This window comes from Bos mutus, chromosome 11 (genome assembly GCF_027580195.1).
Source record: "Bos mutus isolate GX-2022 chromosome 11, NWIPB_WYAK_1.1, whole genome shotgun sequence".
Classification (NCBI taxonomy): domain Eukaryota; kingdom Metazoa; phylum Chordata; class Mammalia; order Artiodactyla; family Bovidae; genus Bos; species Bos mutus.
The window spans coordinates 8,052,560-8,074,640 of record NC_091627.1 but is presented as its reverse complement, the minus strand read 5'-3'; the positions used below and the strand labels follow the sequence as shown (position 1 = coordinate 8,074,640).

The 22,081-nt window shown below is 53.4% G+C and overlaps 1 protein-coding gene across 12 annotated transcripts in view; it reads left to right on the top strand.

The window, feature by feature from the left end:
- Positions 1-22,081, top strand: part of DNM1 (dynamin 1) — a 50,207-nt gene that overhangs the window by 18,223 nt on the left and 9,903 nt on the right. For 6 of the 12 annotated variants that reach the window (XM_070378909.1, XM_070378911.1, XM_070378914.1 and 3 more), the window contains exons 10-20: positions 447-585; positions 7,711-7,797; positions 9,751-9,821; positions 10,001-10,052; positions 12,546-12,659; positions 16,626-16,735; positions 17,642-17,753; positions 18,214-18,225; positions 18,605-18,775; positions 20,069-20,310; positions 20,683-20,898. In XM_070378909.1, the coding sequence (XP_070235010.1) occupies positions 447-585; positions 7,711-7,797; positions 9,751-9,821; positions 10,001-10,052; positions 12,546-12,659; positions 16,626-16,735; positions 17,642-17,753; positions 18,214-18,225; positions 18,605-18,775; positions 20,069-20,310; positions 20,683-20,898 (1,326 nt within the window). Of the gene's footprint in view, positions 1-446; positions 586-2,182; positions 2,322-7,710; positions 7,798-9,750; positions 9,822-10,000; positions 10,053-10,257; positions 10,270-12,545; positions 12,660-16,625; positions 16,736-17,641; positions 17,754-18,213; positions 18,226-18,604; positions 18,776-20,068; positions 20,311-20,682; positions 20,899-22,081 lie in introns of all 12 variants that reach the window. The other 6 variants (XR_011465973.1, XR_011465972.1, XR_011465974.1 and 3 more) reach the window with 4 other exon arrangements.

Here is a 22,081-nt window from a genome sequence, read left to right as displayed (position 1 = left end):
AAAATGTCACTGCTTTAATGCAGGTTCCATTCCAAGGTTTGGCATGAATTTACAGACTGCATTGGCTAAGGCACAGGAAAAAAAAAAATCTCTCTCCTAGTCTTAAAATAAAATGCTTTCTTCCCAGTAAGGCTCTCAGAGACAACCCAGTTCAGCAGTTTTCAAACCATTTCTAGCCACAGAACCTTTTGTAGGAACAGAATCTGAAGACAAAACAGGACATATGCACCAACTATAAGCAGACCTTACCCTGAAAAGCATCAATTGAAAGACCTTCATTAGAGTCCCTCCTGCCCATTTTACAGATGGGAACACTGAAGCCCAGAGAGGGGTAGTGGGAGGACCCCGAGGGCAGAGCTCAGGGGGTCGGGATGGGGCCCTGGCCTGGTACTCCTGGCAGGAGCTGGCCTGTGACACTGTGCCCTTCTCCTGCTCCGGGCATTCAGAACCGGGCTCTTTACCCCAGACATGGCCTTTGAGACCATTGTGAAAAAGCAGGTGAAGAAGATCCGAGAACCTTGTCTCAAGTGTGTGGACATGGTTATCTCGGAGCTAATCAGCACCGTTAGACAGTGCACCAAGAAGGTAACTGGCGCCCGGCCAGCCCCTCCCACCTCTGCCCCGCCCTGCTCTGCTGCCAGGCGCTCCTTCCCCACCCCACCCCACTGCCCCCTAGTAGCATGTACAGACCTCAGCGGGGCGGGGGAGGCAGGCCACCGCAGTCCAGGAGAGCGGGACTCTCTGAGGGGGCTTCAACCAGCCCTGGCCCCCAGGCTGGGGGGACCAAGGGATTAGACATTGGAAAGACAGATATGGCAGTGGTTATTTGCTCCGAGAGCCCACCAAGAGCTCCCCCAGCTCAGGGAGAAGAAGGGACTCAGTCCCCTTCCTGCTCCCAGAGGTGGAGTCATCTTTGGGGTCTCCAGGGAGGGGTCTCAGGGAAGTCTTGGCCCTGGAGACAGAAGAGGTACAGGACCTTCTTGGGTGCCGCCCAAGGGGCCTGGACAGCCAGAGGGATCCAGAGGACCCAGGTCAAGCAGGTACCCCAACTCCCTACCGTCCTTCATCTTCCCCATCTCACCCCCACCCTCACTCAGGACCCTCACTCAGGACCTTCCCTGTCCCTTCCATCCACATCTAGACTTCCAGGGACAGAATCCTCCTCCATCTGCCTCACAGAACCACTCAAGGAGGGCAGGGCAGGGCAGGGAAGATGGTACCCATTTCACAGCAGGAAGACTGAGGCTCGGGAGATCAAGTGACTTGCCCAAGGTCATGTGAGCTCAGAGGTGGCAGAGCTATAACTCCGAGCCAAGGCTTTGGACTCTACCCCCTAGCCTCCCTTCCTCTCCCCTCCCCACAGCTGTCCTGGCCCCTCTCTATCACCATCTTCACTCTTTTCTGTCTTTCCTCTTCTCTGTCTTTCCAAACTGAGCTCCTCCAGACTCCACTGGAGGAGAGGCACAGGATGCCCCTTGAGGAGAAAGGGAAGGGCCGGAGTAGAGCAGGAAATAGAGAATGGAGACCAGGCAGCTACACACAACTCTGGGAGGCGTCCTCTACCCCACAGTCTAGTAAATGGAGCCCCCTGGAGTTGTGCAGTGCACCGCCTGGGCAGCGGGCTGCCACGACCTTGGCAAATAGGGAATGGTGCTGGGCTTTGGAGGCGGGACGAAGCAAATACAGGAGGTTCTGGGAAACCTAGCATTGACCAGAATGGAGGTGAGTGGAGTCCGGGCCTGGGTCAGCTCCTCAGCAGGACCCCGGGCTGTGACAAAGACAGCGCTGGAAAAGAGAGAGGGGGCAGGCTTCAGGGTAGCTGAAGAGTCGCGGAGCCAAGCCCTGGGAAAGAATATGAACTCAGTAAGGGCCCTTGGATGGTGCCGGGGCTTGGTCCCTCAGACCCCTCCCATGCCCTCAGAGCCCTGGAGGGGGAGGTGCGGCGCTTGGCAACACCCGGGAGGTGCCAGTCTGGGTGGTAACAGGAGGGCCAGGCCCAGCGCTCACATTGTCTTCTCTCCTCTCTCTCTTTCTCTGTGTTGGTGTCTCTCTCTCTTCCCTCGTGCCCCTGCCATCCTCCACCCTGCACCCTGGCTCCGCTTGGCCTTCACTCCCCTCCACCTCCTCGCCCTCCCACCCCTGGCTGCACCCCGTCCTGCCCCCCTCCTCCTCCCGGGTGCAGGACGGGCCTCTTCACACCTGACCTCGCTTTTGAAGCCACAGTGAAAAAGCAGGTGCAGAAGCTTAAAGAGCCCAGTATCAAGTGTGTGGATATGGTAGTCAGTGAGCTCACGGCCACCATCAGAAAGTGTAGTGAAAAGGTATGATGGCCGCCTGGGAGGGGCTGGGCCTGGCCATGGCTTCCTCACGGCCAGGGCCTCCTGTGGTGGGCCGCAACCAGCTGCTGAGCAAGCCTGGCGACCTCTCAGCACTCAGGTGGACCCAGGCCAGCCCGGATGGCTCCTGGCTCTGAGATCTGGTGCCAGCTTCTAACCCTGGGTCTACAGTCCTCATAATCCCTTCAGGTCCCCACCTCCGCCTAGCAGACTGCTCTCACCCAAGCACCCTCGGTGGTGCCTTTGACAACAATGATAATAAGGAGCTGGATGCTGTTTATTGAGCACCTACTGTGTGCTAAGCACTAGGCTAAGTGCCTGCCCTTGTTATCTAACCTCATCCTTCGAACAACCCCAAGCAGTGGATAGTCTTATCCCCATTTTACAGATGACAAAACCGAATCTCAGAAAAGAACAGCAGAATGGGATTCAGGTTTACGGAGACCAGGGGAAGAGGTCTTGGATCAGGGCCTCCTGGGCCAGGGGAGCCATCCCAGTCCCAACACTAATTTGCCTAAAGGCATATTGGATTACTCCCTTGATTGCAATCCATACACGTTTGCCAGGGTCAGCCTCTTTTGAGTAGTCTCTGATCTTTCAGATGCCTTTTTCCTGTTTGTCTACTTCAGGGCATTTGGGGGATTTTTCACCAGATCATCTAAAGCAGTCCTTCCCAGAGGCCTGCATGAGTCCAGCCTTGCTTGTGTTTGAGAAAGCTCCTATGCTGGGAGGTGGGGGAATTTTTGCCTTAACTTCATGTCTCAAGTAAGGTATCACAGTTTTTGTGGCTCGTACACAATTAGTCCTGTGCGCCCCTTTCACAGTCCTGTCTCACTTTTGCTCACTTTTGTGCCAGATGGGAATGGATTAAGCAAATTAGCGTCCACTCAGTGCCTGATCCAGGTGGAATCAAATCTGAGCTGGATTCTCTATTGTAGAGTATATATCATGATATCTAAATCATGGTCCCACAACATCATGACTACTAAGCGATATGATCTTAACTTTTGTTAAACTAAAAAATACTGAGTTTTTTTTTTTTTTAATTTTTGGCTGCACCATGCATGTGAGATCTTAGTTCCCCAAACAGGGATCCAACCGAAGCCCCCTGCCGTGGAGGCATGGAGTCTTAACCATTAGACCACCAGGGAAGTCCCATGCATTTATTTCAAGCTGCCTCAAATCTCTTTACAAAACAAGACAATATCTAATTTTTTTTTTCATTTTGGTTTTTCCTAGTGAAAGTGATACATTCTCAAATAGATAAAATACGGAAAACCCCTAAGAATAAAAAGGAGGCAACAACCCTCCCTTTCAAGAGAACCACACTGAGACTTTCATACACTTTCTGTAAATACACTCCTCTTTTATTTATTTAGACTTAACTAGTTTATTTATTCTTTCAACTTTTTACTTTTATATTGGAGTATAGCCAATTCACAGTGTTGCAAGAGCTTCAGGTGTGCAGCACAGCAACTCAGCCGTACACATATAAACTACATATATAAACTCCCCTCGCATCCAGGCTGCCACACACATGGTCCTTTAAAAAGAATGAAATTAGCAGTACTGATTTCATTCTGATCATACATGACTGTTACCAAAATACTCAAACTGCACAGAGAATGCAAAAGTCCCTATAACCCCACAGCCCTGGAGATAGCTGCTGGCAGCACTCCTTCCTTAACTAATTACACATATTCACCAGTTTTAACCAGAGATCACACTGACCACACTGATCCATGGGCTCTTCGTTTTTACTGAATAGTATGAACTGAAATCCTTGCAGTAGCTACATAAAGACTATGCCCTTGAACAACTGTACTGTATTCCACTGTAGAAATATGACATGATTTACATATTCAATATCCTATTGACAGACACTTAGGTTGTCTCAATTTTTTGTTTTTCGTTTTACAAACAGTTCTGCAGTGAATAGCTTTATAAATGTATTTGCACATTTATCCTGTTGTTTCTTTATAGCAAATTTCTAGTATAGAACTAGCTAGCAATGGATGTAAGCATTCACACTTTTGGTAACTTCTGCAAGATTTGCCCTCCAAAAAGTTTTAACCAATTTATTCTTCCAAACTATTTTTTCTATACATAGACTTATGTACATTATTAGGTACTCACACTGTGAATATATTAGTATCCTGCTTTTTCTCCCAACATTTTGGTGGGTGTTATTACAAAGTCAATGTGAGCATTTCTAATGATTGCATAATATTCTATTGAATTGATTTATTACTGTCATGGTTTATTTAACCATTTTCCTATTGATGAATGCTGAAATTGTTTCCTGTCTTTCAATATTATAAATACCCTGGCAATGAATATCTTTGTGTATAAGTAGTTTTAATTTTCTTTCTCTAGGATTATTTCCTTAGGACAGATTCCTTGAAGACTGACTACTAGATATAGAAATTGTGAAACACTGCTGAATTGCATTCCAAAAAAGTAGTAATTAGGGTAAATTGTAATATGTTGGAAACAACCCAGATGTCCATCAAGAGGATATTGATTATAGTATTATACAATGAAAGACTAGTTGTTAAACGGGCAAGGGATATTTATTTCCATTCATATGTCCTTCCACAATGTACTATGGGGGGAAAAGCAGGTTTCAGAAAATAATATATAGAATTTAGGGGGAAAGAAATATATTTAAATGATAAATATACAAAAAGTAAAATACAATATAATAACCTACATAAATTATCAAGTTCTAAAGGCATAGTTATTAACCATTATTTTGAGAAGGCAAAGAACATAGGAATTTTTCTGTTTCTACTTCACAAACTTCAGTCATATTCAGATTTCTTATAGTGAGTTGGTAAGTTTTTGTAAGTAGACAACTGATCAACAAAGACTTTAGAGAGGAAAGCTTGTAAATTATTTATTTTTAAAAATGCCCTTTGATTGATTTAATGCATAGTAGTTTTTTGGTTTACATAGTGAAATTCACCCATCTTCATCTTTTTTTTTCCTCCCTAAGTCTTCCAAATTTAGCAACACCCTTCTGCTAATTATTCCTAGCCCTGCTGGGCTAAGCGTTTTCATCTCTGGATGAAATCTGGAGTTTACTGTCCAGCACAGGATGTGCTGCTCAGTCCTCTCAACAATGCCAAGAGGGAAGGTGCTATTATTACCCCATTTCACACATGGAAAAACTGAGGCTCAGAAGGGTCCAATCACTTCCCCAAGGACAGTCAGCAGGGCAGGGGGCTGGCTTTGAACCCAGAGCCATGTGGCTCCACGGCCTGCGTTCCTGACTCCTAAACAGTGGGCTCCAGGCTGACTGCCCCACTTAGCCAGGAACTGAGAGAGAAAAGATCCATTTTAAAAACTGGCTGAAAGTCCTGGAAATGCGCAAAGGCAGCCAGAATGGAAAAAGATGCTCAAAGGGAACAGAACTGCTCAAAGGGGCTGAGGCTGCCCTGTCACTTGTGACACGTGGAAAACTTGACCACTGTAGCGTCCAGGAGGTTAGTGGGAGAACTGGTCATGCTCTTTGGCAAACTGCTCCTCCTCCTCCCTCCCTGCCCCTACCCCAACCCCACCCTGGGAGGAAGCACTTGGGACCATCTCAGAGGAGGCTTTTCTGGTGGCCGTGACTCAGTCTCGAAAAGGAGTGACAGCGCATCCTCGAGCTTTGTGGGGCAGCAGGGTCCACCGGACCCCTCCAGCCAGCATTTGTTTTTAAGCCCCTGGTCTCAGGCTGCCTCTCTCCCAGGTCCCCTGAGCTTGGCCACATAAGCCACACCCTTGGCACAGTCATGGGATGGTTGGGAGGATGTGGCACCTCTCAAGGCTGCTTCTCCTGGGCTGACACCCAGGACGCTGCTTTCTTCCCCACCCTCCTGCCTCTCCGGAAGACCTCACCCCATCTCCTTGGCCTCCTTCTTGCCCTCAGAATCCCTACTTGTGACCCAGGCACACTAACCTTCAACTCTCTTCCCACAGAGGGGGATCCGCCTGAGAGACCTGAGCCAGGCATAGGAAGAGGGACAAGGTGTGGGTCTAGTTTTGCCCGGCCTGAGCCCCGCCCAGCAGAGGAGCAGGTCCCTGGGAGTAGACTCCTGTCCTCAGCAGTGCAGCGAGTCCCCCTTTCTGAGGAGTTGCTGGTTCATGAGCCACAGGGCAAAGGAGCCCATGTCTGCTCACCTTGGCAAGGAGGGCAGAGACATCCATCCTTCATTCATTCACTCATTCCTTCAACATTGCCCTCTTTGAGCACCGTGGTGTGCCCAACCCTGCCTCTGCCTTCAGGGCAATTACAGTCCAGTTTGGTGAGGGAAGAGGGTGTGTGTTGCAGGGGGTGGGGGAGGGGACATAGAGGTTATCATGGTGGACTTTCTGGAAGAGGTGACATTTCAACAGAATCTTGAAGGGGGAGTCCATCTGGGTTTTGTCCAGAGCCTGGCTGAGCTGGGGACAGAGTTCATAGGCCAAGGATTTGGAACAACTTCCCCTTTAGCCTCAGTTGATTAAAAACTAGGAGCGGAAGAGGGGTGCTGCTGAACTTCTACCCCAAAGGAGTGGGGCAGACACAGGCAGGCTGGCCAGCCAGCTTGGAGCCAGGCAAATGTGTCTGGGGGGTGGTAGTGCCAGGCCAAGGCATGCAAAGGGAAGAAGAGTTGGGTGGATTCTACCATGAAGGCCTGGGGCCCAACCAGGCCCCCCGCAGGGTACTGCTCATGCTGCTGCCTTCCCCCCCAACTCCGCATGCCGCCCCACCCCCCAAGCATGCCTGTGCCTCCTGCATGGCCCTTGTGTGACTGTTGGTTTTCCCCTACCTCCCCTCCCCCAGCTCTTACAAGGAGCATTGCCTGTCCCCAGCCTGACTCAGGAGGCCAGCTGGCACCTTGGGCCCTGCCCTCCCCAGATTCTCCCCGGACAGTAATCTGCAGGCTGTTACCTGCCTGGTTCCCCACTTGAGCGTGTCTGCAAGCCTTTGAAAAGGCAAAGCGTAGCCCTGAGGATGAGTGAACGTTTGGGGAGCTAACTGTGCCCCCAAACAAAGGCCTCAATCGAATAGGTCTGTTTCCAAGATGGCTGCCAGCAAGATGGCTGCCGAGGAGCAGGCTGATTCCCAAGCACTTGTGCGCATGGGAACTACCAGCCCCCATGAAGTTGCCCAGGTAGGCTAGTAAAGAGGGCCCAGACCCGGGAAGGCCCTTGAATTGCCATTTGGCTCCCACGACTGAGGGAAAGGGGTGGCCGTGGCTTGGTGCCGTCAGCTTCCTGGGCCCCCAAGTCTTGGGCATTTGGTGTGTCCCTCCCACCCCACCCTGGATTCTGGTGGGCTTTGGGTGCCCCCTGCCTGTGCCCCCTGTGTACCTGGCTCTCTCCCCCTGCCACCCTTTCTCAGCTCCAGCAGTACCCCCGGCTGCGGGAGGAGATGGAGCGCATTGTGACCACCCACATCCGGGAGCGCGAGGGTCGCACCAAGGAGCAGGTGAGCCCACTTGGCACTGCCCACTCTTCCCTGGCCTTGAACTCCTGCCCCTGGGCTCACCTCCTTCTTCCCCGTTAGTCTCTTCTGTCTCAGTCTCTCGTATACGTTCTCTCCCCATATTAACTTTATGCGTCTCTCTTACCCTGTTTTATTGTGAGAAAAAAATACACATAACATACATTTCACTGTTTTACCCACTTCAAATCGTGCAGTTCAGTGGTCTTAAGGACATTCAGATTGCAACCATCACCACCATCCATGTCCAGAACTTTTTCATCTTCCTAAAATGAAACTCTGCCCGCCTCCACCTTAAACAGTCCCTGGCAGTCCAGTGGTGTAGACTCTGCGCTCCCAATGCAGGGGGCTCAGGTTTGATTCCCAGTTGGGAAACCAAGATCCTGCATGCTGCATGGCACAGCAAAAAAAAAACACAAAACACAATGACTCCCATCCCATCCTCTTCCCAGCCCCTGGCAACCACCATTCTCCTTTCTGTTTCTATGAATTTGACAAGTCTCGGTACCTCGTATAAATGGAAGCAAACAACAACTGTAATTGTGTGTCTGGCTTGCTTCACTCAGCGTAATGTTCTCAAGGTTCATCCATGTTGTAGCACGTGTCAGGATAACTCTCCTTTTTAAGGCTGAATCATATTCCATTGTTTGGGTAGACCACATTTTGCGTATCCATTTGAGTTGGGTTTTTTCCCCCCACCTTTGGGCTATTGTGAATAATGCTGCTATGAACATGGGTGCACAAATATCTCTTTGAGACCTTGCTTTCAGTTCTTTGGAGTGTATTCCCAGAAATGGAATCACTGGATCATATGGTACTTCTATGTTTAATTTTTTGAGGATCTGCCATAGAGTTTTCTACAGAAGCTGTTCCATTTTACAATCCTACCATCTGCTTCTCAACTTTCTATACTCTGGTCACCCCTATTTGGGCCTCTCTCTCTATTTCCTGTTTCTCTGGGTCACCATACACCCCCTCCTAGGCACCCTCCCTTCCTTTTATGTAGTCATCTATCAAATACTCATTCATTCATTCAGTAAGAGGCATGTCCACTGAGTGCTCCTCTGGGTTGAGAGGAACAGAAGTAAGCAGGCCCCCTTACAGCTCTCACAGAGCTCACAGGTGAGTCCTTTTTCCTTGTCCATCTCCCTGTCATCCTTCCGTCTGTACCCACTTCTGGCTCCCAGTCCCCAGCCTCATCCTTATACACTCCTTCTCCACAATGGTGCTGTCCTCAGCCACCCACTTTTTTCAGTTTCAGTTTTGGCTGTGCTGGATCTTCGTCGTGGCATGCACGGGCTTCCCTTGTTGAGCATGAGCTCTACGGCGCATGGGCACAGTAGTTAAGACACACAGGCTTTAGTTGCCCCACAGCATGTGGGATCTTAGTTCCCTGACCAGGGATCAAACCCACATCCCCTGCATTGGAAGGTAGATTCTTAACCACTAGACCATTGGGGAAGTCCCAAGTATATGCATTTTAATGTTGTCATATATTGCCAAACTGCCCTCCAAGAAGATGATACATGTTTATACTTCCATCTATGGTATGTCTTCCTACAACTGTGCCCACATTGGTCCCAATATTTATTATTAATTTGAAAGGTCAAAAAGGGTCCCATTTTAATTTACATTTCTTTGTGAACAAGAGGGAGCATTTTTTACATATCCTTATTGGTTATCTGCATTTCTTCTATGGATTACCCATTCAGGTTCTTTGACTATTTTGGTTTGTGTTTCTTGTCTTCCGTTTATTGATTTCTAGGAACTCTTTATTTATTATGGATACTATTATGGATATCTTTGTTTATTATGGTTTATAGATTTATTTCTTATGGATTCTATATATGCTGCAAGTGTGCTTCTCCCAGATGTTCATGCATTTTAAAACTCTATGGTATCTTTTCCATTTGCCTGCTGACCTGTGTATCCTTGAAGGTCATGCTCCTCATCGATATTGAGCTGGCTTACATGAATACCAACCATGAGGACTTCATAGGCTTTGCCAAGTGAGTGCTCCTTGGTCAGAGAAGGTGACAGTTTGTGTGACTATGTGTGTGTGTGTGTGTGTGTGTGTAGGGCCCAGGCCTGCTGGGGCAAGCCTCTGGGTCTGGTGCCCACTGAACAGTAGCAATGAAGCTGGACCTCTGGAGAGAGGTTCTGGGACTCTTCCTTCTCTCCTCACTAGTGCTCAGCAGAGAAGCAACCAGATGAACAAGAAGAAGGCTTCAGGGAACCAGGTGAGTGAACTCCAGTGCCCTAGCCGGAGGGATGGAGGGTGCCGGATGGACGCCAAGCTCTGAGAGCCCCCTCCCCCGAGGGGAAGGGTCCCACAGGGGCCAGGGAGCCTATCAGATGCCAGCCACAAGCCTCCCACTCTGCCTCAGTAACCCTCTCTCCTCTCTCCCAATGCTTCTCGTGGTTGCTATGGTTACCTCTTTGCAGGATGAGATTCTGGTGAGTACCAGGACTGGGGCTCTTGGTTTGTATAGTGAGGGGGAGGAGGGGACCCATTTGTAGCGGGGATGCTCAGGGGTCAAGAGGACACCTTTTGGTTTGAGCTGCTTGCACACAGCAACACATGGGTGTCCACACAAGCACTCAGGCCAGAGGCAAGGCTTAGCCACACACAGAGTCCTACCAATCTGTCCTTTGGTGTGCATGAGCTAAGCATCTCCTTCATCCAGAGGGAGACCACATGGGCTGGAGTGGGCCAAAATGTTTGGCAGAGACCTGGCATTGAGTAGGAGCTCTTTAATATCTGTCAGATGGATGGATGGATGGATGGATGGATGAGAGAGAATGTTTTTAAGCTGGCATCCCTACCAGAGAGTTGAGGAAAGAGATGAATGAAATGTCAAGAAACCGGGGCCTCCTCACCTGCTCTGTTCTTCAGATCTCTGCTGAAACATCACTTCTCAGCCCCAGTTGTACCCCAAGCCATAGAGTCCGAGCTTTTCTAGAGGCCATAGTGTCTTTGTGATAATCTAGATGCTTGTGTGCTCACTGACATCATATCACTTCCCTCTTGAGCCCTCTAAGGGGAAGGGCTGGGTCTGTCTTGTTTACCAGTAAATCCTTGGCCCCCAGCGCAGTGCCTGGCACCCAATAGGTGCTCATTAGAAGGAAGGAGTTCATGAATGCAATATCCCAGGGCAATTTGATTCAGCACACACTCACTGGGACCTACACTGTGCTGGCCCCTAGACAGGAGTCAGACTCTAGTCCTGCCCCTTGTAGGCTGGGCTTGCAGTCAGGCCCCAGGGGGAACAGGAGGTTCCCGGTGCCCAGGCTCTGGAAAGGGGTTTTGAATGAGCAGGGAGGAGGGCAGAGCTGCGGTGGCCGAGGGAGCACAAAGGCTGGGAGTCAAGGCGGGAGCAGGGCAGAGAGGTCTGCTGGTCAGATGCTGGAGATGGAGAGCCAGGGTACAGCATTTGGACTCAATTCCAAAGACAGTGACAAGATGCCAAGGGGGTCCTCTCCAGATGGCACAGGCTGGGAGAGGGCTCACGGAGGCACCTGGCTCTTTGTCCCTGTTAACCGCTAAGGCAGCTATTAGCTGTGATCTGCTGTGTGACTTGGGTTCTCAGGCTTCTCAGGGAAGCCAGAGGGTCAAGCAGGCTTGACCCCAGAGGGCTTTCCTGCTAGCCTAAGTCTCCTCTGTCTTCTCAGGGGAGAAGCCAGGGAGGCCAGGGCTTGGGGGAGGGAGTGGAAGCAGCTCCCTCATCCCCTCAGTCTGGCCCGCCACCAGGGTCTAGTCGATGGCCCTGCCCTTGAACCAGAATCCACAGGCCCAGATCTGTGTTGATGGCTCAGGACGGTCCCAGGGCCAGCTGTTTCCTGCTGTGAAAAGAGACCTTTGCCCATTACTCTGGGTTTCCCCGGGGAAGAGGAGTCTAGACAATTTGTGCTCAGCAACCCCCCACTCCCGCCTCCCACTCTACCACCACCACCCCCCGTCTGGGACCTGGAGACAAAAACTCTTAGAATCCCACTGTGGCAGCCTTTGTGTATTCATGCCACAAATATTTATTGATCACTTACTGTCTGCGGAGCACACTGACAAGTACTAGGATACACCAGTAGAGGAGAGAGTTCACAGTTTAGCAAGGCAGACGACATGAACTAATAATCACACACACACACACATTCAAAATCCCAGTCATCATCATAGAAGAAAACTTCAGGGAATGATGAAAGATTATAATATGGGTTCTGATTATCCTGGGAGCCAGGGAGAGCCTGTCTGAGAATGTGACTTCTGAGCCTATACCCTGAGGATGGAGTCAGATTTGTCAGACAAACAGGGGGAAGTGCTTTCTAGGCAGAGTCAACATCAGCATGTGCAAAGTCCCTGAGACAAGTCTTTGAATAAGCTGACTCTTAAGCTGAGAAGATATACTTTGGCTCATGTTGCCCAGTCAGCCACCTAAACTCAGCTTGCACACTTTTTAGTGCTGGGGAGCTCATCCCCTCCCAAGGCCACCAGTTGCCTACTCAGATGGCTCCAACTGACAGAGGCTCTTTATCCTGAACTGACCTCTGTCTTCCACTCTGTTCACTTGTGGTTCAAACCAGGGTAGATCTGGCCCCTACCGTCCCTGACCAGCCAGGCCTCCAAGAGCTGAGAGAGGGGTGGCCTTTTGAGTGTCTCTTTTTGCCTACCTATCTTCCATGGGGAATCCTGGCCTATGTCCAGTGACTTCCTGTCCCCCCACCACACCACCTTTCAGGTCATCCGGAAGGGCTGGCTGACCATCAACAACATCGGCATCATGAAGGGAGGCTCCAAGGAGTATTGGTTTGTGCTGACTGCCGAGAATCTGTCCTGGTACAAGGATGACGAGGTAAGTAAAGGGACACTTGTCATCAAGGGATTTGTCTGGTGGCCAGAGTCAGGTTTAGATCCTACCACAGGCTTGGAGTGGACTGGACCACCAAATAGGAGTATTTGGTATCTATTTCACGACTGATTGACTTATTTTTGGCTGGGTCCAGTACTTAGTTGCAGTGCAAGGACTTAGTTGCCCCAGGGCATGTGGAATCTTAGTTCCCTGACCAGAGATCAAACCCATGTTCCCTGCCTTGGAAGGCGGATTCTTAACCACTGGACCACCAGGGAAGTCTCCCAACAGGGGTATTTAAAAATCCCATCAAAGAGCTTTGAGTGAAGCTGGGAAGTAAGGACCATAAGCAGGCAGTTCTGGGGGCTCATCCAGGCAGGATGGGGAAGATGGCTTGGCCGGATGGGGGAGCTTGGGGGCTGAGCGCCCTGGAGAGGGTAGGCAGGGATGCTGAGCGTCCCTCTCTGACCCCACCAGGCCCGCAGCCTTCCTGTTTTCTTGCTCCAGGGCGTGCCTGCTCCTCTGTGGCCCCCACAGGCCCATGACACACACAGTCCAGCTGCCAGACACAGTGTTAACCCCTGCACCCCAGTCCCCCAGGCCCCGCAGTCCAAGCAAGATGCCCAGGGTGCCTCCAGCCGGAGGGTCTAAGACCAATGGGGCCCACAGAGGCGCCACACCGAACCTCTCCCTGCCCGCTAGGCATAGACCCCCCTGCCACCTCCTCCCCTGCTGTTGGTCTCCTTTAAGAACCAGTCTATTTGGCTTCCACATCTGGATTCCAGAGGTGACCAAAGAGAGCAGGGAAGGCTGGGATGGAGTGGGGAGGGGGGTGGGGGGATGGCTTGTGGTAATGAACTCCAGCTGGCCAAGGAGTGGGGGAGGGGACCCTCTTCTTCCTGAGGGGGCTGTTGAAGGACAGCGGGGAGCAGAGCTTGGGGTGGTGGCCTGCGATTTTGGTCTCCAAGCCCCTCTCGGTGATCCCTGGCACCCTCTGAGTTGCCCGAGGTAGGGCCCCCCTCCCCACCTTGGGCGGGCCCCCTCTGTCGTCACTGGCAGGGGCGCCAAGCCATCTGGACCTCATTACCCCAACCCTGGCCTCTCCCAGAGCCCGGGGCCCCTTGAAGGGATGGAGCGTGAGGTGGCGGGGCATGCGGGGGGGGGGGGGTCGGGTGGGGGTCGCTTCCTGCTCTGCCTCCCAGGGAGGCTCCCTAGACGTGTGCCGTGGATGGGGGGGTGCCGACTGCTGGCCCCCACAACTGGTGCCCCTATGCTGCAGTTCCTTACACAGGGCCGGGGGACATTGTGAGCTGGGGCTGAGGGCCAGCGACTGTCTACACTGTGGGGGAGAAAGAAGTGTATCTGAGAGGGCCCCCCCACCCCGTCCTTGTACATGTGTACGTGGCGGGGTGTCTTTTGGGAGCTTTGTGTGTACATCTGAGTTGAGTCACATGTGATGCTGGCCTGTCTGTGGGGGTGGGAGGGGGTGGGCAGAGAATGCCGGGAGGTGGGAGCCTGGTGGACGCGGCGTGTGGGTGTTTGACAGGAGAGCGTCTGGGTTATAAGCATCAGGGTGTGTTTGGTATGTGAGGGTCTGCGTGTGCATTTGGGGGCAGACCACGTGTGCCCGTGCTCAGTGTGTAAATGCCGGTGTGTATGTGCGGCGAGTGGGCGCCAGGAGCAAAGACGTGCGTGTGGCACGTTTGAGAATATGTATCGTATGTACTGGGGATGTAAGGATGGGAGAGGACCAGAGTTCCGTTGTGAGTGGATATGAGTGTGTGTCTGTGGGAGCTTGTGTATGTGTACACTTGTATGTGTGTGGGACATTGGATGTGCAATTTAAAACTTGAATGCAGGAATGTATGTTTCTGAGTTGGGGGTGGGGTGTTGGTGCTGAGGTGAGGGTGCCTGTGTGTGTTGGATGTGAGTGGATTTTTTTTTTTTTGCACTAAAACTGCTGGGGTCACGGAGGTGGTCCGGACTGGGGGGAGGCTGATCTGTCCCCCTTCTCCACCCAGCCACCAGCCGTCTGCTCTTCAGGACTTGGATGACCCTCTGGGCAGACAGGCGGTCGCCCACAGCCCAGCCCTCACTGACCCCCCATCTTCTCAGTCTCCCTCCGCCACCCATCACCACCCCCACCCCATCCCACAGCAGCGTGGCACCCCCCCCGCCCCGCCTCCCTCGGTGCCTCCTCCCAGCCTCCACCCTGTGCCCCCCAAGCCCCCTGCCCCGGCTCCAGGCTCCGGTTGTGGGATGGCGGCCGGGGGTCGGTCCAGGTCTCCAGCGGCGGCGCCGAGGGTCTAACCCAGCCCAGCCTAACCAATGTGCAGACTACTGTACAATTTGGGAGTCCTGAACAGATAGTCTAAACACTGGGTAGACGGAGTGGAGGGGGTCCCACGATCCATCCAGGCAGCAGTGTCTGTCCGTCGGGTGTGAGTTCGGCCCCGTGTCCCGGAGATGCAAGGCCCCCCAGCCCAGCCCAACCGGTCCGGGGTCCCCTCTCTGCTCCGACTCCCCTTCTGCCTCTTTTGACGTGGCAGGGGCGAGCGGGAGCTGTGGCTGGGAAGGAGGGGCCTGGGGAGGGGGCCGGCCTGCGGGAAGGAGGAGGCTGCTCCTCACTGGATCCAACCCCAGGGCGGGTGGCGGCGGGGCCTCCCTCGAATGCTTCCAGATGTTCCCTGGCCGTGTGTGTGACTTCCTCCTCTCCTCCCCCAGCCGCCCTCCGGGGCTCCCGGCCACCCGCCTGGCATAAAGAGGGCTTTATGTGGCTGGTCGGTCCAGGCGGGTGGGTGGTGGGTGGGGGCAGGCAGAGGGAGGTGGGTAGGATGACACCAGGACCGGGAGCAGGGTCCTCTTAAACCCAGCTCCCCTACCCCACCCCGCCGCCCAAGATCCTGGGCGAGGCCCGGAGTCCTCCAAACCCACACAGACACCTCGCCCCACCCGGGGGCATGGGCCCAGAGGAGTCGGGTGGGCTAATGGGGTACAGGCAGCAGACACCCTTCCCCTCCTCCCAGAGCCCCATCCCCGGGTACCTCCTCTGCAGACTCCAGAGCTCCTCCCTTCTGTCTGTAGGACAGAGCAGCCTACAGACACATGTGCACATAGGCCTGGCACCCGCATGCCACCCACAGATAAGCATATCTCCTCCTAGACGATACAGATAAACCAGGTTCAGCCCATTATGTAAACGATATGTACATGTCCCAGAGGCACATTTGTGCAAACACACAGATATTTATAACTGCCGTGCACACCAAAAAAACTGTGCACACATACAAACATACTCACCCACATGGTCGGACTGGCACCTCCTCAGGCACCCTCATGCACACACAAGGACACACGGGCACAGGGACAATGGTGAGAGAGCACGTGCTCTGGCGGGCATGGATTTGCACAAACACAACCCCACACATTGCACACACTCACCACTTCTAGGCTTGTGCTGTGTGTCTGTCTGATTGCTAACACATGGGCGGCTGTGGGGGGGCTGCTGAGCCAGCCCTTTGAAGACACCAGGCCCTGGTGGCCCCCCCCTCTTTCCCTGTCTCTCCAGTCAGGAAATGAAGTCAGAGGCTTATCCAACGCAGGCCCCACTGGCCAGGCCGGGGGCGAGAGAGGCTGAGTGTGGCGGTCCCTGGCTGGGGCTGGCCTGGCTTGTATCCAGGGCTTGCTTGGGGCTGGATGTGGGAGCCAAGCTCAGCCTCACTACCCCGGGCTCTTGAGCTCTGGCACGGATGCGGAGGTGGTGGGAAGGGCTTGAGCCAAGGTGTCCGGCAGGCCCAGAGCTCTGGGGCCAGGCTTTTACCAGATAGAGCCTGCACAGTTCTAGGGGGCTGGTGGTCCCTAGTCCCAGGTGCCCACCCCAACCCCTCGCCCCAACGCAGAGCATCCTTACGGAGTGAGGGGGGGCAGAGAACAGCGCCAACCTCACCATCACTCCTTGCTCTCCCTCAGGAGAAAGAGAAGAAGTACATGCTGTCCGTGGATAACCTGAAGTTGCGGGACGTGGAGAAGGGCTTCATGTCCAGCAAGCACATCTTTGCCCTCTTCAACACGGAGCAGAGGTGCCCACCTTCCCCCATGGGGCCCACAGATCCAGAAGGGAGAGGGACCTGCCCTGAGCCCCCCAACAAGTCATTCATTTGACAAACATTTGTTGAGTTTCTCCTCTGTGCTAGACTCATGTCAAGATCTCATTCCTGGTCTGTGCTCCCCACCCCCATTTCCTTTCTCCTTCCCACCTGACCTCCCTCCCTCTCCCCCTCTGTCTCTCCTTCCCTCCTTCCTCCCCTTCTGCAAGCACTTGGTTAGTAACTGCCCTGGGTAAGATACTGGCAGTACCAGGCCTCTCACCTCCCAACCCAGGGCTGACTCTAGGGGCCTTTCTCCCATTCAGAGATGTGGGTTCAATACAGCTGCCAAGAGGAGAAAGCCAGGGAGGGGGCAATGGGGCTTGCTATCTAAACCAAGGACTGCACTGTCATGGGTGCCCCTTTGATGAGGGCTCAGTCCCTTTCTAATAGAGTATTTTACTGCTTATTTCACTGAATTCTCACAATGACCCTAAAAGGCAGGACTTGTTACTATTTTTAACTTTTTATTAATTTATTTGGCTGTGCTGGGTCTTAGTTGCAACACACAAGATCTTTGATCTTGTGGCACACAAGTTCTCTAGTTGCAGCATGTGGGATGTAGTTTCCTGACCAGGGATTGAACTTGGGGCCCTTGTATTGGGAGCATGGAGTCTTAACCACTGGACCACCAAGGAAGTCCCAGGAATTGTTATTATTAACCCATCTTCCAGATGAGAAAACTGAGGCTGGGAGAGAGGAAGGGACTTGCCACAGCTGGGAAATAAGAAAGCCAGGACTGGCCCTGCAGGCATGATGACCCCTGTCCACGCGTGCCCTTAACTACCAAGGTGAAAGGGCTTTGCCCTGTCTCCCCTCACCACCGGCCCCACCTTGCAGGAATGTCTACAAGGATTATCGGCAGCTGGAGCTGGCCTGCGAGACACAGGAGGAGGTGGATAGCTGGAAGGCCTCCTTTCTAAGGGCTGGCGTGTACCCTGAGCGTGTTGGGGTGAGTGGCAGGGGAAGTAAAGGAGGGGCAAGCTGCTTAAATAAGGGGTCCTGTGGTGGAGCCACCCTCAGTGATGCCAGGTCGTGCCATATTTTCAAGATATTGGGCTCAGAAATAGCAGGAATCCTCCCCCTACCTGCCCCAGGGTGGGATCAGTTAAGCCTTCCTCCCATCCTTCTCCAATGCCATTTTACATGACCCTTTTTCTGCTGCAGATGGCATTTCCTGTATGCCTTTCATATAATGGTGGTTCCTTGTGACTGCCCTCACTTTTCTCCCCTCTTTCACTATGACAAAGTTGAGAGTTGCCTTCGAATTGGGGTGCAGTGCCCAGATTGCTTACTCAGTCCCTCCTCTTTCCTCTCCATGTGTGTCTGCTTCGGCTATGCTCACTGGTGGCGGTGGCGGTGGTGGCAATGCTGATGTGGTGACCTCTGTGGCTTTGGTGTGGGCCTCCCAGGACAAAGAGAAAGTGAGTGTGCCCCTCCCTCACCCTCTGCCAGGCATCTCTAGCCTAGGGCCAGATCTGGTCAGGTCTTTAGAATCCAAAGGGACCTTGGAGATGTCCTTTTCCTAATTTACGGACTGGAAAAGTAAGGCAAATTCTAGGTACTAGAGTCAGAGCCAAGACGAGACTGAATGAGGGCCTGGGGTCCTGAGAGGTACTAGGGTGGGCACTCGTGCCCAGAGACCCAGAGCTATGGGGGAGCTGGTGTCTTTGTATATAGGCCAGCTGCATCTCTCTGTGCTCCAGCATTCTAGCCATCCTTGAAGGGGCTGGGACCCTGGGGATGCCTCGAACCTGGCTTTGAGGGCCCAGCCACCCTGATGCCCTCTGTTCTTAATTGCAGGCCAGTGAGACGGAGGAGAACGGCTCGGACAGCTTCATGCACTCCATGGACCCACAGCTGGAGCGGCAGGTGGAGACCATCCGGAACTTGGTGGATTCATACATGGCCATCGTCAACAAAACTGTCCGGGACCTCATGCCCAAGACGATCATGCATCTCATGATCAACAATGTGGGTTCACCACCATGTGGGGGGCAGTAGGACCCGGGAAGTGGGTGGCTGGCTTGGCCTCAGGTAGACACAGGCCAGCCACGTGGGACTGAATCGGGAGGGAGGCAGGGGTCCATGCCAGAGCTGTCAGATAGAAACGTCCTGTGAGCTTCACATATTACTCTGTAGATTCACACAACCAAATTGTTCCAGACATGCTTAAATTTTTCCAGAAAGGGCTCAGAATCTGCATCTTTTGAGAACTCCCAGACCATGTTTTGAAATACATACCCCCCAGAACCACTTCCACCTGTAGCTTAATGAAAAAGCATGGCCCTAGGGGAATTAGAACTGAGTTGAAATCTTGGGTTTGCCACAAATTCCCTGTGTGATTCTAAGCAAACAACTACCCTCTCTGAGCCTATGTTTCCTTATTTGTAAAATATGGATAATAATAGAATTGAGAATTAAATGAGTATTGAGTGCCTAACAACACGGTGCCCAGCATGTGCTAGGTGCTCAACGCATATTTAAATAACGAATAAATGAGACACAAGCCAATGGCATAAAAAACCTCCACAAATATTCTCTCCACAAATATTCCAGAGCCTGGACCAGGTAACAATGAGGGATTTTTAAGAACGTTAACCCACCTCCTAAACACAGAGACTGGCATTTCACCCAGTCCTGGCCCACATTCACACCTGGTACTCAAGGGCTCAGAACATTTTAAACTGTCATCTTCCTTATTTTGGTCCAGTGGAACATACAAGTCTTTGGAAAGGGTGTAACTACCCATTTGGGGCTTCCCGGGTGGCATTAGTGGTAAAGAACCTGCCTGCCAATGTAGGAGACATAAGAGACGCAGGTTTGATCCCCCTGGAGGAGGACATGGCAATCCACTCCAGTATTCTTGCCGGGAGAATCCCATGGACAAAAGAACCTGGTGGGCTACAGTCCATGGGGTCGCCAAAAGTCAGACACGACTGAAGCAACTTAGTACTCATTCACCTCATTTTACAGATGTGGAAACTGAGGCTGAATAAAGCGGAGTAATCATTCCTGATGCGTGATATTAATAGCCCTTGGGTGTCCCTCCTAGATCTATGACCTGAACAGTTCACTTTTCTTCTCTGGATCATCTGAGATAAAGGGCAAGTGGGGGAGTGGGGGAAGCACGGGAGATCTCTAAGTTTAGGCAGTGGCAGAGCCCCATACCCGAGCTCCGATTCCTAGAAGGGCCGGGGAGGGGAGGGCAAATTGGTTGGTACAGGCCTCCGGGTCCAAGCCTCTCCTCTCTTTGCCCACTCGCAGACCAAGGAATTCATCTTCTCGGAGCTGCTGGCCAACCTGTATTCGTGCGGGGACCAGAACACACTGATGGAGGAGTCGGCCGAGCAGGCACAGCGGCGTGACGAGATGCTGCGCATGTACCACGCACTGAAAGAGGCGCTCAGCATCATCGGCGACATCAACACGACCACCGTCAGCACGCCCATGCCCCCGCCTGTGGACGACTCCTGGCTGCAGGTGCAGAGCGTACCGACCGGACGCAGGTATCAGGGCCGGCTCCCACGGCCCCAAAGCCCCCCAGCCCGGGGCCCGCGGGAGGAGGGCCGGGACCGGGCAGTGGCGCGCCCGCGTCACCGGGGCGGCTCCCACCTGGAGCGAGGGGCGGAGCTTAGAGAGGGCGGGGCTTGTCGCGGGGCGGGGCTTGCCGTGGAACGCTGGCTGCCGGGCGGGGTGGAGCAGGGAAGTTGGAGCCTCCGAGCGGGGGCGGGCTTAAACACCCGAGTGAACCCAGGCAAGAGAAGGGCGGGGGCTTGCGCGCATGGGCGTGGCCGGCACCAGCCTGGGGGCGGGGCCTCGGTGTGGGGCAGAGCAGCTCATCTCTCCCCTGCTTGTCCTTCTGTTTCTGTCGCCCGCAGGTCACCCACGTCCAGCCCCACGCCGCAGCGCCGAGCCCCTGCCGTGCCCCCAGCCCGGCCCGGGTCGCGGGGCCCTGCTCCTGGGCCTCCGCCTGCTGGGTCCGCCCTGGGGGGAGCGCCCCCCGTGCCCTCCAGGCCGGGGGCTTCCCCTGACCCCTTCGGTCCTCCCCCCCAGGTGCCCTCGCGCCCCAACCGCGCCCCGCCCGGGGTCCCCAGGTGAGTAGGGGCTGAAAGCGGTGGCAGAGATCGCCGGGCGGGCGAGGCCGGGAGGGAGGTGGGGCCGGATCCTGGAGCATCGGCCTGGTCGCCAGAGCCGGGCCTCTCCGTCCCAAGTCACTCGGACCGTGGGTGCCATAGCCACCGGGGGTGTGGCCAAGGGCTGGCGGAGCCTGCCCCCAGGGAGCGCTGAGTCCCGCAGGTGGCCATTTCTGGGAAGGGGGCCGTGGGGCTCATCCCACCTGCCCTCTTCTTTCCAGCACTTGCATGGCGCTTCCCTCCTTTTTCACTCTCTCTCTCCCCCACACTGCATCCCTTCTTTCCTTTCTAGCCGCTGTCCTTCGATCTCCATTCCATCCTTTACTGCTGTCTCCCCGCCCCTAGGGAGCCTACCTCAGGTCTGAGGATCTGAACCCAAATCCTATCTGGATGGGTAGATTTTGTTCACTTATACTCAGGGCTATCCTAGTGCCCCCACTTCCCCAGTCCTGAACCTTTGGACCTGTCCTCGAGGTTGTCCGGCCTCTGTCCCACAGGAAAAGAGGCCAGGTTGTGACTGTGTGACCAGCAAGGTGTGGGATATGTATGTGTGGGCGTGCACACGGGTGCGAGAGTGAGAGAATGGCACCCAGGCATGTGGTAGGGCATGGAGCAGCTGGGAAAGGGGTCTGGGAACCATGGGAGCCTGATGGTTTTCTTCCTTCCCCTTGCCTCTGGCCCCACCCAGCCTGGACCAAGGTGGTGGGTGTCAGAGCAGGAGTGGGTAAAGGCTGCCAATTCCCAGAAATTTCCAGGGAAAAGGATTCTGTGTCATCCCTTGCTTTTGCCTTCTTGACCCATGACCTTCTTTCAAGGAAGGTCACTCTGGTGTCTAACTCAGTCTGCCCTGTCTCCACTGGCCATGTTCTCTGAGGAAGAACTCATCAGACCAATAGCATCCATTTATGTTTCCAGATGGCTGGAGAGGAGGGCCATGGGTCTAACATCCATGGATCTAAAATGGAGCAGAGATGGGGCTTGCTCTGTGATGACCTGAGGGCCAAGGTGGAGGGGTTAAAGCAGGCAGCATGGTGGTGTTCAGGGACACTGGACTGGAGTAGGCCTTTAGGCAAGTCGCTTTCCCTTCCAGGGCCTCAGTTTCCCTTCTACGAAATGATATTTAACATTCTTCCTTCCCAGGGTT